This window comes from Polypterus senegalus, chromosome 2 (genome assembly GCF_016835505.1).
Source record: "Polypterus senegalus isolate Bchr_013 chromosome 2, ASM1683550v1, whole genome shotgun sequence".
NCBI lineage: Eukaryota > Metazoa > Chordata > Cladistia > Polypteriformes > Polypteridae > Polypterus > Polypterus senegalus.
In genome coordinates, this window is record NC_053155.1 from 162,591,490 (window position 1) to 162,609,185 (window position 17,696).

The following is a 17,696-nucleotide window of genomic DNA, read 5'->3' on the forward strand; positions in this document are numbered from 1 at the left end:
AGGTGGAAAGCTGAAATTTCGCGTGTTCATTCCTTGCAGTGTACTTACAAAAGTTAGGTATGTTTCATGTCCTATTTCAAAACCCAAGGGGGGAAAACGGGTGTACCCCCTAAACTGTATATATAGATAGGGGAAACCCCTTCTCACTATTTCTGCGACTTCCAATATACGTATGAAGCCCCAATTTCCCTTGCTCATCCTTGACACTGTATTTACAAACATTAAGTATGTTTCATTTCACCCTGTACCCTGTAATGAACTTTCGAAAATAACGTCTTCTTTTTGTTGGTTCTCACCATTATGCTGTACAGAACTTTCGGAACTGACCTCTCCTTTTGGTGGTTTCATTCCTTATTTCCGTTAACAGACAATTTATTTCATGGCAGAGACGCGCAAGGGCCGCCCCCGGTCCCCCTTCCTTTTTCCACATGGCCGCTGTCCGCACACCTACTACGTGGTTGGCTGCCTGCCTATATACATTAACGACATCCCACGCTCATGTGCCTCCTTACTTTTCTCAGCTGTTCGTCTTGCTCACTGCTCCCTTCTTCTTTACTCCACCGCTTCAAGCCTGTTATTGTTCGCCTTCCTTCACGTCTTCCTGCTGGTGACTCCTGCCTTTTCATTTACTCCACCGGTTCATGGCTGACATTGTTGGGTTTCCTTACTTCCTCACGTCTCCCCTCCTCGTGACTGTTGCCTTTTCTTTTACTCCAGCGCTTCAAGGCTGTCATTGTTGGGCTTCCTCACTTGCTCACATGCGTCTCCCTGCTGCTGATTTCTGCTTTTCATTCCCTGCTCCACTGCTTCTTGCTTTCCTTTGTACTTTTTCAACAGGTGCAAGTGTACTCCGAATAACATGTCTATTCCGGTGATTACTGTCGATCATGATTTCACCCAGTGGTTTCCATGCCCCGAGATTGCGCCTGCCTTTTCCATTCTCTCTCATACTTGTTGCATGGCCATATCAGTCTCAGCCTTGATATCCGCAGAGACATTGTGTCTAATGTACTGAATGACTGGGGCAGGTGTGGACTGATGATGGTACAAAAGACAACTATACTACATAGCAGTGAAATGCTTAAGCTCTCAACCTATGGTTCTGCATGTGAACTGATAGCTGCCATGGAATTGTTTCGTTGTTGCCTTCAAGTGAACAATCTCTGTCTCCTGGTGAACACTTTACAAACCCTTATTGAAAACGTTTACCCCAACCTATGAAATCTGCATGAGAGAGAGCTATTCTAACACAAAAAAATGACATGACTTCACGTATAAACACCATTTTACTTCACCAACTAACTTCCAAAACAAAAACATACAAGTCTGTTGACTCTGTTGTAGAACTAGAGGACATGGTGCACTATCCAGTAGAGTTTCTTCACACTCCTAATCCTCCGGGCATGCCTCCACATACTCTACTTTTGAAGGTGCACCAATTATGTTATTGTGAAACTTACAACCACCAAAACTTTGTAACTGCACCAGGCTTCAGATCAAATCTCTGCACAAGAAACTCTTTGAGGCAACTGTCTTCATTGGAACTGGCTCAGGGGACACTGTATTTATTCCTCACATCCCTCTCATACCCTCTGACCTCCCAATCCAATTCAAAATGCCTCCAATTTCCAGTAAGGGTCTGCATCACTATGACAATAAATAAGTCACAGGGCCAGACTCTAAAATAGGTGGGCATTGACTTGACACAAGATTGCTTCTCACATGGCCAACTGTACGTTGCATGCTCAAGAGTAAGCTCAGCAGACAACTTGGTCATTTTACAGCCCAAGGGCAGAACTGCAAATGTTGTTTACAAAGAGATCCTTGCATCCTAAAAATGTGCATTTCTCATCCACAACTTTCACTATCATAAATTAAACTCTTTACAATTATCAGATTAACTCTCAATACTAAAATAAGCCTTAGACAATTACATTGACAATCATGTTACGTTATTTTTAAAATGTTTCCTTCTCTTTTTCATAACTTTAACACACTACTCCTCTGCTGCGAAATTCGGGTATTTTACTAGTATAAATATAAAAGCAATATAAATTTCACTTCAGATTTACTTCAGGAAATCCACCAGAATCCTTTCTGTAGTAAGGGATAATAAATCTATAAGTAATTAGATCAAGTTGGGTCTTATTATTTATAGGCATTATAGAGCCTAATATTTTTTAACTGTACAAGGAAAATAGAAACACCCTAGGACTGGTGTTTGCCCTTGCCTGCCCATAGTAGTGTGAACAATATAGCTCTGCCTCTTGAAGGACCCCCTAAATTGCATATTTTGAGTCATTTATTCTCTTGCAGTATTCTTCTCTGAGCATGTACAGTACTGGGGACTGCTCTTCTCAGGTATGAGGAAAGCCAATACTGAAGGAGCCAATTAACATCACCCACCAATCCCGGACACATGAATTAGGTTTCTCTTCCTGACCCTATGTTGGGTTATAAATAAACGAATCAATCGATTGATCAATAGATATATAGAATAACCTATAAACTGGAAGAACCCAAACTCTCCTCTTTTAAGTCAGTGGGAAACTGATGTGTTATACTATTTGAAATTGGAAAAAATCAAATACTCATGGGATCCGTACAGACTTTTTTCAAAACATGGCAGGATCTAATCAGTACTATTTTAAAATAAGCTCATGAAGCACAGAGAATTTATTAATTTAGGTATGTTTACAAGCCTTAAATTTCACACCGTTTGGCTTGTTCTCTCTCTCAGGGGTGGGGATTGATCTGTTCTTAACTCAATTTTTCTTTTTGTAAAAACTTGATTGCTTTGTATGGATTGCAATAAAATTAATAAAAAAAAAATTAACCACCTATGGTGTCTTAACTTACATACTATCTCAGATATTACTGATACTGATAATGACTTGTATGTATGAATTACTAATTCTCTCTGCCCAGTGTTGTATAGTAACAAAGCAGAAATACTTAAAAACTGTACTTGAGTACTTTTGAAAATATATCTACATATTTTTTTTTTCCTACTGTCACTTTATGCCCTACATTTTCAAATTCAAATGGTTACCTTGTACTCCAATATATTTTCCTTACCGCTGTATAAAACCAGAAAATAAATGAGCCATGCATATATTCACAATGCTTTGCTAAATCAGTTATCTAAAATACAGAATTTGTATTGTCACACATGTGCGCATGGGAGTCAGCTTACGAGCCTGAATAATTGTACTTACCTGCCAAGCCAGGTGTTGGCGCTGTCCACTCATCCTTTCCCTATTTTTCCTTCTGCAGACCAGCAGACTGAAAAGTACTCCTCTGACACCACTTTTTGTTCCACTAACATCAGTTCTGCTTCCTGTGCCACTGGACCCACCACTTTTAACATATATAACATATCTTTGCCATTGTTATCAGTTCCATTTTAACTCATGTTTGCAAGAATCTGGATGGATTTTCAAATGTGCACTGCTGGCACTAATGCCCATCATCTATGCAGTATATTCCAAGTGCACCTTGCTATAGCTCACAGAACATGGTAGGGCTGGAGGTTTTGAGTCACAGTTAAGGTGAAATTAGAACTGATGAACTCTATGTAAAACATTTTATTAAACATTTAATGAGGCGTAGTGCGTCAATAGGAACAATTAATTGTAATTAGGTGTTCATACTGCACACGAACAAAGGTGGAACCATACTTCAGAATTAAAAAAATGGACATTTACTTACTTCAGTCCCAATTTGATAAATGAATTCCATTCTACTGCATCAATTCCATTAGAAGAACCCTTAAAAAAATCATATCAAATGTATTTTATTATTAGTAAATACACTTTTTTTAAACATACTTTGGTTAATGACAGTACTGTGGCAATGTAGGGAGTGTTCCTGCCACAGATCACTGTAGATGTGGTACATTCTCTCAATGTCTACATGAAGGTTTCCTCAGTATTCTCAGGGTTTTCAGTATATCCCACACAAGAAGCAAGTTAAGCTGATTGGCAACTCTGGTGCAGTGTAATTAAGTGTATATATCATTAGCATGTATTACAATGAACTGATTCCATGTCCAAAGCTGGTTGGTGATGATGTGATGATAAACTGGATTAGGACAATTTGCCAATAGATGACAGATTAAACTTTTGGTCAAGAAGTTAAGCAAAATTGACCAACCACAACAACAGTATATACTGTATATACAATGGTACCTCAGTATACATCTGCTTTGGAATAAGTCCAACTTGGTATACATCCTGTTTGGACACGAAAAAGTTTGCTTGGTATACGACCTTTGTTTGGAATACGACCAGCGTGCTACCCTTGCTTACCTCTATCGAGACAAAGCCACGACTGCCCTCGAGTGTCAGTGCGCCAGTTGCTAGCATTCAGTGAACAACCCGCGCTATAACTCTCTGTGAATTTTCATGTGTGTGGTATAGCGGGTCCACAGCTCCTGTCAAAGGCCAGCTTTGAAATAAATAATCACCGTGCTTGCAACTTGGTGAGGAGGCGTGGTGGTTATGTGGCTGAAGGTTCTCAGGGCGATTCGCGATGTGGGCGTTTCTCACCAAAGTGCACAGGTGAGAGGCCATCCGCATTCGTGATTGTTCCTGGGGCTGCTTATCTTGATAAATAGAAGTGTGAGTCGGCTAGAAGGGGAGGAAAAAGAAAGAAAGAAGGGACGTAATAGGGAGAGAGACAGACAGAGAGAGAGAGCGTGCGTTAAGTAGCTGAAGAACGCAGAGTTAAGGTCAGCTGCAAGAAGGGCGACTCCCCTGTTGGAAAGCAGAGGAGACGCTTTTTTATTAAAGAATGCTACCTGCTGTATTTTAACCTCATTGATTTTAAGAAGACATTTTTCTATTGTTTTTAACCTCCACGTTTCAATTCTGATTTTATGGATTATTTATTGGAACTTTGGAGACTGCACTTTAATTTGAACACCTTGCTTTGTTGATTGTTTTAATAAAAGTACTTTGCACTTTTTCACCATCCCCTTGCTTTGTTGTTACCAATGAGCTTAGCAGTGAGGCACATTACCGACAGTGTAGGGTTCAAGGGCTCCTCGACAGCAGATGGGAGCATACAGCAAACCCGCATCGTCACAACGTGATTTTGTGTTTTTTCACGTAAATTTGAATTGATTGTTGAAAAGTATGAAGGTAGCATTTGTATCCGGGACATGGCTGTTGCATACCGTTTGCAGAAAACGACGGTATCTACGATTGTGATAAACGGACATTATTAAAAAGTCAGGTAAAATTTTCATTTATTTCATCTAATTGCTTTTGTATTTATGTATTTTAGTATTAAGCAGTGTTTAAATTATTTTATACAACCCCATCAATGTATAATATGCCAAGAGCAATAGGATTTTTTTTCATGGGAACGGATTCATCATTTTCCTTTCATTAGTTTGGTATACGTCCAAGGACCTGGAACGGATTAAGGACGTATACCGAGGTACCAGCGTGTATATATATATATATATATATATATATATATATATATATATATATATATATATATATATATATATATATATATATATATATTTATTTTTTTACAACAGAAATTATGCTGGTCATCAAAAAAAAATGTAAAAATTTTATAATATAGATCTAAACAATAAGACACTACATATTTTAAAAATATTTGAAATATACAGTAAACTATTTTGAAATTCAGGATAAAGAATGTCATTATGTTTAAATGCTACACCATATGAATTTTCTTACCACAATTAATTCTTTCAACTTATTTAAAATGGTCAGTTCTTTCTCCTTCAAGGACTCATCTGATTCTTTGTTAGTGGCATAAGAGGATGTGAGCCATCTGAGAGATGCCATCAACAATGTCTTTTTCCAGTTAGATTGCTCATCTTGAATGCCATCGAGTTTCTTAGTAACACAATCTACTAATTTCCATCTGAAAGAGTACAAATTATAAATGGAATGTTATGATAAGTAGCAGTTATAGCCTTGATACAATTAACAAAGGGTTATGCATTAATAATTACTATTGTAGGGAGGACGTTTTTAAAAATCAGACTTTTTTCCTCTGTGAGTCAAAATGTTCAACGATTAAATGGTTGCCTGTCCTGTCAGTGTTTTTCTGTTTAATGGAAGAAATGGTTTCTGGCCTTGTAAGGCAACTGAAATTTGTGACTATAAATGGACTGAAATGAAAGCATAAAACACTGAAAGAAACATTGGTAAAATTGACCAATTGTCCTTTTTTCCTATAAACCTTTTCATTGGGTTTTCAGGTAGCAATAGCTGATGTAAATGCCAGACATGATGTACAGGTATCCCGACCAGAAAAGAGGATGGTTCCATACCCAGACAAAAGGCTCCAAGAGGACAGACAGGCATCCTGGCCAAAGAGGAGAAAGGTGTTATACCCGAATGGGACTTCACAAACAGAGGAGAAGATTCTTTACCCAGGGGGGAGGCCCTAGGCAAACGGATAGAACAGTCTCTGAGGGATGTTTATTCCCCCAGGTGCCAGATGGCAATGGCCCTTGATATTAGTGCCCATTCAGGAAACAGCAGGGAATGCTAGGGTCTGTGGGTGCCACAAGAGGGCACTGCAGGGAAATGTACTTCCAGAAGTGCTTCCAAAGGGCAGCAGTCCTGGTACTGGAAGTAATCCCAAGTCCTCAATAAAAGGGACAACACTCCTTTCTCCAGAGAAGTCAGAGCTGAGAAGAAGAAAGGCAACACTTGATTGGGGGAGGGAATTGCGGTGGAAAAAGAAGAGGTGATTATGAAAGAGATAACTCATGTTTTGGTATTTTCTGGATGTATTTGCATAATAAACAATCCTTTGTTTGAACCCGGGACTGTGTTCATGTGGTTGTGTTTGGGGCTCACATGCACCCCCATTCTATCACAATGGACACATTCTCTAAACTTAATTTTTTTCTAGTTTCAAATACACTTTTTTCAGTCATGTAGGAACAGAAGATTAACGAATAAAACATTATTTTGTATTGATGTCAGTTAGGATGGACTAGCTGCAAACTGACATATGGCATATATAAAATGATTACATGTTACACATACTATAGTTGAAAAAATATATTAAATACACAAATATGCACAATAAAACAGCTTCAGGCTCTGTATGAAAGAAATATAGCAATATACAGTCATATGAAAAAGTTTGGGAACCCCTTTCAGCCTGCATAATAATTTACTTTCAACAGAAAACATAACAGTGGTATGTCTTTCAATTCCTAGGAACATCCGAGTACTGGGGTGTTCTCTGAACAAGGATTTTTAGTGAAGCAGTATTTAGTTGTATGAAATTAAATCAAATGTGAAAAACTGACTGTGCAAAAATTTGGGTACCCTTGTAATTTTGCTGATTTGAAAGCATATAACTGCTCAATACTGATTACTTGCAACACCAAATTGGTTGGATTAGCTCGTTTAGCCTTGAACTTCATAGACAGGTGTGTCTAATCATAAGAAAGGGTATTTAAGGTGATCAGTTGCAAGTTGTGCTTCCTTTTGACTCTCCTCTGAAGAGAAGCATGGGATCCTCAAAGCAACTCTCAAAAGATCTGAAAACAAAGATTTTTCAGCATCATGGTTTAGGAGAAGGCTACAAAAAGCTATCTCAAACGTTTCAACTGTCAGATTCAAATGTAAGGAATGTTATCAGGAAATGGAAGGCCACAGGCACAGTTGCTGTTAAACCCAGGTCTGGCAGGCCGAGAAAAACACAGGAGCAGCATATGCGCAGGATTCTGAGAATGGTGACAGATAACCCACAGATCAGCTCCAAAGTCCTGCAAGAACATCTTGCTGCAGATGGTGTATCTGTACATCGTTCTACAATTCAGCACAATTTGCACAAAGAACATCTGTATGGCAGGGTAATGAGAAAGAAGCCCTTTCTGCACTCACACCATAAACAGAGTCGCTTGTTGTATGCAAATGCTCATTTAGACAAGCCAGATTCATTTTGGAACAAAGTGCTTTGGACTGATGAGACAAAAATTGACTTATTTGGTCAAAACAAAAAGCGCTTTGCATGGCAGAAGAACAACACTGCATTCCAAGAAAAACACCTGCTACCTACTGTCAAATTTGGTGGAGGTTCCATCATGCTGTGGGGCTGTCTGGCTAGTTCAGGGACTGGGGCCCTTGTTAAAGTCGAGGGTTGGATGAATTCAACCCAATATCAACAAATTCTTCAGGATAATGTTGAAGCATCAGTCACAAAGTTGAAGGCATTCATGCAGAGGGAGAAGAAAAATGTTCTGGAATGACCGTCACACAGTCCCCTGACTTGAATATCATTGAAAATCTATGTGATGATTTGAGGCTAAAATCAAGGGCTAAAAGAGACACCTGGAGGATGTTATCTTTGCAAAAGGAGGCTCAACTAAGTATTGATGTAATATCACTGTTGGGGCACCCAAATTTATGTACCTTTCTAATTTTGTTATGATGCATACTGCTTATTTTCTGTTAATCCAATAAACTTAATGTCACTGCTGAAATACTACTGTTTCCATAAGGCATGTCATATATTAAAAGGAAGTTGCTACTTTGAAAGCTCAGCTAATGATAAACAAAAATCTAAAGAATTAAGAGGGTTTCCCAAACTTTTTCATATTACAATAATTAAACTCTTTGAATTATAAAAGTAGGCAAGAATCTTCCGTTAAGATTGATTTTTTTTTAATCTATTCGCAGGTTCAGCAATATAATTTTTAATCTTTGACTAGGAAAACAGATTATCTGTTTATATATCAAAGAAATATTTTTGACAAAATTAAATTATTCAAACAATCAATCAATTAATAAACAAAAAAATATGCAAAATAAATAAAAGCACTGGGAAATGTTACAATACAAAAATAATAATGTGAACTATGAGTGTAAATATTTAAATGTGTTAATGTATATATAATATGTATATTTTAAAAATATTGTTGCTTTTTTTATGTATTGTATTTTAACCTACTTAATTCAGACCTGGGGTCTCATACATAACGGCGTGCGTAGAATTTGAACTATAACATGACGTAAGCACAAAAGACGAAATGTCCTTACGCACAGAAAAATCTAGATACAGGAATCTGTGCGTACTCCAACTTCCACGTACTTCCGCTATATAAATCCCTGTCAGCGTGAAAAGTAACGCTCATGCACGAGCCTTCTGTCCCGCCCCAACTCCTCCCAGAATTACACCTTTATGAATATGTAAATCAATATAAATAGCCCTTAAGCTCAGCCTTCTGTGAAAAGACAATGGGAAAAGCATGGGGGGGAAATGTAAGAATTTCAGCGAATACCAAGTGGAGGCACGGAAAAACTTACTATTTGTTGGTTTAAACAGTGGTATAATCAACAAAAGGAAGTTATTCGAGTGACAGAGTGTTGGAGAAACTCAAAAGCTCAAGTCCACCAAGTCACGCAGTACCCGAAATAAAAAAGAAGTTGTCACATATCCAAAAGGCGAGTCGTAGCCCAACGTCTGAGCGTCATATGAAAGCTTATTAGGGTACAGAGAAAAAAAAATAGGCCTACAGTGAAGAAAAAAGCAAGAAATGTCAACTTAATCTCATTATTTCCACTTTAATCATGTAGTTTATTTTGTCATTAAAGTAGATCATAAACTTCATCTTAAAATCGATTCATTTACTAGTTTTTCAAATCCCATCGTAACTAAAGTAACACGTTAAATGCTTTGTTTTGTATTTCATCTTCTTTGTGCTCTGTGTGTGAATCACTACATGGTTCTTAAACCGGCTTTCTCTTCCAATTTCTGTCCTTGCTTTTCTTTCTCCAAATACCCACATCGCCTCAAAACTTTTAAGGAACATTGAAATATCTTTGTAGTTTAATTATTCAATCCATCTATCTTTCCAGCATACAGCAATCAATCAAGATCAATCTGTGAACTAGCTAGCGCTGTGGCACCGTGTCCTCACATGTTTAATTATTAACAATACAGATTATTTAAATGAAGTTAGTTTTATCTGTATAATATAATCAACATATTTTCCTGCATTTCATCTTAAAAATGATATCGTCATCATATGTAAATACACGCTTTATAAAGTGGCGCAGGTTGTGCAATATTATAACTGAAGTGCAAGTTTACAGTGAGGTAATTCTACTTATAAGTACAAACAGTTCTACAAGGAGCACTTGATGGACTGATTGACTGTGTTTAAAGTTCTTGGGATGAAACTGTTTCTAAACCGCGAGGTACGTACAAGAAAGACTCTGAAGCATTTTGCCATGGCTGAGGCAGCGTGTGCTTGATGCTGTATCTCGATAATTCTCTTTCCAGTCAGCTGCTGCTGTGATTCACCACTCAGATACAGTGATATAAATGCTCCAAGTGGTGCAGAGAGAGTCGTATGGAAAAAGATGATCAGCTGTGGAAACCCCTAACGGGAGCAGCTAAAAGCAGAAACAGAAGGGGCAGTGAGAGTAACGATGCTAAAGCAGTTATGGTATTTGTAATACTATGGCTATTCCCTGGACCATTATATTGTTACAGGTTAATTACAATCAGATGCATTACAATAATAAACAATATGCAATTAGTTTCAGTGTATTTATAAAGCCGCATCAGGAATGTGTGACTAAGAAAGAAAGGATAACCACACAGGAACAGTAGCACTGCTTTGACGCTGGGTGCCACAAGTCTGCAAAACCGAACGGAGAACTTGAGTACGACAAGGTACGAGGTACCGTGGAAATGTGCGTGGCTTTATGCCAAGTTTAGGTTTTATACATCGCGATTTGAACGTGGAAACGTTCTTACGCAACATTTCTGTGTGTTCGCACCGTTTATACATGAGGCCCCTGGTATGTGATTGATGGAGTGGAGCCTATCCCAGCTAGAATAGGGCATCAGTCCATCACAAGGTGAACACACATAAATAACCTGGCACCTAACAAGACTTTGGATTGTGGGTTGGGGAACTAGAGCACACAGAAAAAAACTACACAGACATGTTGGGATTATGCAAACTTCATGCAGGGAGCACCTGGGATATGGACCCTGGTCTCTATACTGCATTGCAGGAATGCTACCACTGTACCATTATGCCACTGCCTATTTCTTTAGGTATTTATTTAATTATTTCTTCATATATTTAGTTCAATGACACTGAATGCAACACAAAATAAACTGTGAAATGAAAACTGCCACTTACACTCGTCAATGTTGAGAGGGAAGGTTTTAGAGTACTGTATTTTTATTGGTGAATTGTCAGTGGGGTGTAAACCTTCGGCCATCAAGTGCCAGATTCACAACAGACATTTCAGATGCAGAGTTACATTCTTCACTCTTTTCCAGATATTTATGCAAGGGACAGCAACTTCTAACTCTTTAACTATTATCTTGTGGATCCAAAAGAAAACCACCTATTGGCAGTCAAAATTGAGTAACTATCACATCCTATACAAATAAGGACTGTATTATTAAGTATTTTTTGGTATTCTATTCAATCATGGCTCAGGTTGATTTGGGAAGATTATATATATATATATATATATATATATACACACATACACTCACCTAAAGGATTATTAGGAACACCATACTAATACGGTGTTTGACTCCCTTTCGCCTTCAGAACTGCCTTAATTCTACGTGGCATTGATTGAACAAGGTGCTGAAAGCATTCTTTAGAAATGTTGGCCCATATTGATAGGATAGCATCTTGCAGTTGATGGAGATTTGTGGGATGCACATCCAGGGCACGAAGCTCCCATTCCACCACATCCCAAAGATGCTCTATTGGGTTGAGATCTGGTGACTGTGGGGGCCATTTTAGTACAGTGAACTCATTGTCATGTTCAAAAAACCAATTTGAAATGATTCGAGCTTTGTGACATGGTGCATTATCCTGCTGGAAGTAGCCATCAGAGGATGGGTACATGGTGGTCATCATAAAGGGATGGACATGGTCAGAAACAATGCTCAGGTAGCCCGTGGCATTTAAACGATGCCCAATTGGCACTAAAGGGCCTAAAGTGTGCCAAGAAAACATCCCCCTTACCATTACACCACCACCACCAGCCTGCACAGTGGTAACAAGGCATGGTGGATCCATGTTCTCATTCTGTTTACGCCAAATTCTGACTCTACCATTTGAATGTCTCAACAGAAATCGAGACTCATCAGACCAGGCAACATTTTTCCAGTCTTCAACTGTCCAATTTTGGTGAGCTTGTGCAAATTGTAGCCTCTTTTTCCAATTTGTAGTGGAGATGAGTGGTACCCGATGGGGTCTTCTGCTGTTGTAGCCCATCCGCCTCAAGGTTGTGCATGTTGTGGCTTCACAAATGCTTTGCTGCATACCTCGGTTGTAACGAGTGGTTATTTCAGTCAAAGTTGCTCTTCTGTCAGCTTGAATCAGTCGGCCCATTCTCCTCTGACCTCTAGCATCAACAAGGCATTTTCACCCACAGGACTGCCGCATACTGGATGTTTTTCCCTTTTCACACCATTCTTTGTAAACCCTAGAAATGGTTGTGCGTGAAAATCCCAGTAACTGAGCAGATTGTGAAATACTCAGACCGGCCTGTCTGGCACCAACAACCACGCCACGCTCAAAATTCTGACATTCAGTTTGGAGTTCAGGAGATTGTCTTGACCAGGACGACACCCCTAAATGCATTGAAGCAACTGCCATGTGATTGGTTGATTAGATAATTATATTAATGAGAAATTGAACAGGTGTTCCTAATAATCCTTTAGGTGAGTGTACACACACACACACACACACACACACACACACACACACACACACACACATGTAGCTCATCCTGCTTAAATTTCCTTGTGCCAAATTCTGCAAAGATGGGTTCTGGCCCATTGTAACAAAGTGAGAGTAAGAAAATGTAAACTATTTGTATCCAAGGTCAATGTGTAAAAATACTTAGCCTAGTATAACAAGCACAAAACCTAGACACCTAAACAATGGAAAAAAAGTAATGTGATATGACAAAAAATTGTTTGCCACATTTCCCCAAATGAGTAATAAAGCCAAACCATACACACTGTTAAACTAATTTAAGAGTGGATTAATAAATACAAGGATTAACTAAATGCCTTCCATAGCTTCCACAATGACTTTATTTATTAACCTCTAGCAACCATCCCCATTTCTCTCTTCCTGCACTGACTTTATTAAAATGTTAAACTAAAAAGTACTGATTCACAAAGGTGTTTGACTTTATCCACAAAAACGTATTCCAGTTTACTAAAATAAAACATGTTAATGACAAAATAAGCATTTTGTTAAGTAAAACTAAAATAAAAATGAAATGTCTGAAAACTAGAAGTAAGCAAAAGCAAGGAAATAAAAATAAAAACAAAACTAATATAAGTAATTTTTATTTTCACCACACTAGTATTTGAGCATAAAGTCCAATAGAGTAGGCTGTTGTCAGTATATTTATAAAAATTTTTTTTTTTAAATTCTGCAGTCATAATATTAGTTTAGAGACAAGCATTGATTAATTTGCAAGCACCCCTCACTGCTGCCATCAGAATTTCATTTGCATTTCATTCATCATTTTAGCCATAAGTCAGCATTCCCTTTTTAGAATTGTGAGTGAATACCAAAGCCTCATCATTTGCTAGCAGCTTATTATGTAAATTTCATTGGCCATGTTTGACTGTCACTCACGGATTCCCCATTGTCAATGAAAAGCAGTTAGCTTTTAACAAATTTTAAAGAAAAGGCTACATGTTACTTTGGAAAATACAAAGTAGTACTTTAAAAATAATAGCCATGAAAGATTTGTCAAGCTTGAGTAGCCCTTCTCCACACTCAAATTTCAATCAGTTTACACTGGAGGAAAAAAAAGTTACCTTCCTTTATTTATAAAGAAGATAGGAATTTCAACAATTTCACTTTAATTCACTAAGTTATTGTTTGTTTGATGACGATACCATTGCACTGACAGATTAAGCAGTTGCGTGGCAATGTCCAGGGGCATCCACCCCAGAATTAGAAGTGTCAAACCGTTTTGAGGTCCTCATGGAGCTGGACAGTATCTCTGATGATTCTGAGGTGGTAGGCAGGGATGAGGAGGCCCATTGGGCCACCTCAAAACATGTTCCAAGAAAAAGAGAGGTAGTGATAGTTAGGAACTCAATCATTAGGGGGACTGAAGCGCAGGATAGCTCCAGAGACAGAGAGTTTTGCACGATGTGTTGCCTTCTGGGTGCACGGGTGACTTCCTCCCTGGATGGGTGGATAGGCTCTTGGCCAGAGTGGGGGGTGGATAGGCTCTTGGCCAGAGTAGGGGGGTGGATCCAGTTGTCATTGTCCATGCTGGAACAAATTACATGCATAAGGGTAGTCTGTCAGTTCTGCCATCCATCTTCAAAGAGCTGGGTGCCAGGCTGAGGAGCAGAACTGGCAAGGTAGTCTTCTCTGAAAGTCTGCCTGTGGCACGTGCTAGTGCAGGTAAGACTGAAGAGATTAGAAGACTTAACGCGTACTACACCTGCGCTGTGTGCATCAACCTAACCTGACATGGCTATAACTTTAACCCAGCCACATGATTGGTTTGGTGTGGCACTATTCTCATTATCATTGGCTTTTCGTGTTGTCTGTCAAAACATGGATGGAATGAGTTCTATTAAAATTGTACTGACCATGTCTTGTATTTCTATTGACGAAAATTATTTTATAATTATATTAATAGTTTTACCACCTAGCCCTAGCTCTGTTGGGTTTGCGTTTACTTCACTGCCCTTTGCTGATTGGATCCCACTCACACTCCCTGATTGGTCATTCTTCAGGGGAAAGGAAAAAAAAAAAATTTCCAACATAGCAGAGATAAGAGTTGCTTTCCATGGGGCTTGTTGTACTGCTTACCTGTATGCATCTAGATTACATTTTGTAAAATCTGAATGCTGCACACATGCATAAAAAGCAAAATACTTACCGGCAACTACAGTTTTGGGATAAATCCTGTAACTGGTGAGCAATACCAGTGTAGTGAAAAATTTAGAGCCCTTTGAAATATTGCTTGTAAATAACTCCGCTGACAGCCTCTGATCAACATATATTACTTAAGCTTACTCTGATCAGGAAGGATGAGTACATTCTGCAGCAAAATTAGTAACAAGGCACTTAATTAAGTGGATGGGTGTAAAATGTAGCCAAGCCCACAATATTACAGGAGAGAGAGAGAGAGAGAGAGAGACAAGAATTTACAGTGCAGTAAAGCAACAATATAGATCAGGGGAGGACAAAGTTGCTCCTGGAGGGCCGCAGTGGCTGCAGGTTTTTGTTCCAACCCAAATGCTTAAAAAAAGCACTTATTGCTCAAGTAACATTTGTGCTTCATTTCAGTTGTCTCACTCGTTAAGATTTTGAACCCTTATTGTTTATGTTAGTTTTAAAACAGTTGTATTCTTGGTTTTTAATTGCTCCTTATTAGCAATAAGACAACTGACATAAGATTTAAATTGTTTCCATTTACAGCTGAGTGTATTTATCATGCACTATTTGGTTTAATTTAAAACCCTCTCTTTCAAGGATCCTAGAGTACAGTGGGAAAAGGATCTCTCAACTCAACATCTCAGAAAAGGAGCAAAAGGTAGCAATGCACAGAATTCATTCAAGCTCCATAAGCACAAAGCACACAATTATTCAATTTAAAATTAAATATCGAGCACATCTATCTCATTTACAACTATCCAAAATATTTCCAGACCAAGATCCAACCTACAAACTTTGCAATCAAGTTCCAGTCTCATTGGCCATATGTTTTGGGAGTGCACCAAATTAACATCATTTTGGACCAAAATCTTTAAATGCCTTTCAGACATAAAGAATATGTGAATCTGAATTTAACTGGGCTCTGAATTTTTTACTACACAATCCCTTTAACACTAGAATCCCTGAAGCCTACAGAAAAACTCGTAATCCCAGCCTACCATAAATCCCTTCACACCTCTCCATCAGCAACTTCTGTTTTGTAAATGTGTCAATCAGGACAAGCATTAAAGCAGCCCGCTGTCCCATCCCCCAACTTGACAGAGCTCAGCTCAGAAAAAAAGTTCTCCCAGCTCAAGCCAAGGCTCCTTATCTGCACGTGAGGTTCTAGGAGTTGGATAGAGTAAATAATACAGAATAACATTATTCAGAATACATGCATTTCATATGTGTTCCGTGTCTACAAAAATCTGGGTAAGTGTAGGATGAATCGAAATGCGAGAAATGTTGAACAAATACCTAAAGCAGTCTGATAGCGGTCACGGGACAACATGTCTTTTATTGCTGGTACAATAAATAGTTCTGAGCAGGTATCAGCCAGAGCACCCACTGTGGTCATTGCTGCTCTTGTGAAAAAACTGGAGATAAATGCCACCAACTCAGCTTCTGCTTTAAGTATGTAAATTAAATGCTTTTTTTTTTCTTTGGTTATATTCTTGAATAAAAGGACACATGTTTATACGATATTTCGACTAAAGTCTTCACATCTTATATATTTCACGTCATTATTAGTATGACATGCAAAACGTTTCTGCTTTAGGTACAGAGGTGGGTAGAGTAGCCAAAAATTGTAATGAAGTAAGAGTAGTGTTACTTCAAAATAATATTACTCAAGTAGAAGTAAAATGTAGTCATCCAGTAAGAATAAAAAAAGTAGTTGGTGAAAAGACTACTCAAGTACTGAGTAACTGTTTGATCATTGATTTATTTTTTTAAAAATGTTGTAGTAAGACAGAAAAAAATATAAAATGTGTAAATTCTGCTATTTCCAAATAATAAAATAAAGAATGAGTAAAAATAAATAACATGTTTACAAAATAAAGATGCACAAATAAAGTTCCAAATCTCAGTTTTTCACAACAAAGCTATTGAAGCCAATACCAATACTACAGTAGGTAATGTATGTTTGAAGGTACCTCTGTTTAGGTACAGTCATAGCCGAAATTATCGGCACCCCTGGAATTTTCCCAGAAAATGCACCATTTCTCCCAGAAAATTGTTGCAGTTACAAATGTTTTGGTATACACATGTTTATTTCCTTTATGTTCATTGGAACAACACAAAAAAAAAACAGGAAAAAAGCAAATTCTGACATCATTTCACACAGAACTCCAAAAATGGGCCGGACAAAATTATTGGCACCTTCAACTTAATATTTGGTTGCACGCCCTTTTGAAAAAATAACAATCAAGCGCTTCCTATAACCATCAACAAGCTTGTTACACCTATCAACTGGAATTTCCGGCCACTCTTCTTTTGCAAACTGCTCAAAGTCTCTCAGATTTGAAGGGCTCCTTCTCCCAACAGCAATTTTGAGATCTCTTCATAAGTGTTCAATCAGATTTAGATCCAGACTCATTGTTGGCCATTTCAGAACTCTTCAGCGCTTTGTCTTTAACCATTTCTTGGTGCTTTTAGAGGTATGTTTGGGGTCATTATCCTGCTGGAACACCCATGTACTCTGATGCAGACCAAGCTTTCTGACAATGGGCCCTACTTTGCGCCCCAATATCTCGTGGTAGTCTTTAGATTTCATGATGCCTTGCACACAGTCAAGGCATCCAGTGCCAGAGGCAGCAAAACATCCTCAAAACATCTTAGAACCTCCACCATGTTTGACTGTAGGTACTGTGTTCTTTTCTTCGTATGCCTCATTCCGTTTTCTGTGAACAGTAGAACCACCAGTACCTTGGTCTCATCTGTCCACAAGACG

At 38.3% G+C, this 17,696-nt stretch overlaps 1 protein-coding gene across 1 annotated transcript in view; it reads right to left on the reverse strand.

Moving 5' to 3' along the window:
- Window positions 1-17,696, reverse strand: part of urb1 (URB1 ribosome biogenesis homolog) — a 323,342-nt gene that overhangs the window by 97,387 nt on the left and 208,259 nt on the right. Inside the window, exons 24-25 of the mRNA XM_039744916.1 lie at window positions 5,721-5,910; window positions 3,712-3,770 (exon numbers count right to left, since the gene is read on the reverse strand). Of these exons, the coding sequence (XP_039600850.1) occupies window positions 3,712-3,770; window positions 5,721-5,910 (249 nt within the window). The remainder of the gene's footprint in view (window positions 1-3,711; window positions 3,771-5,720; window positions 5,911-17,696) is intronic.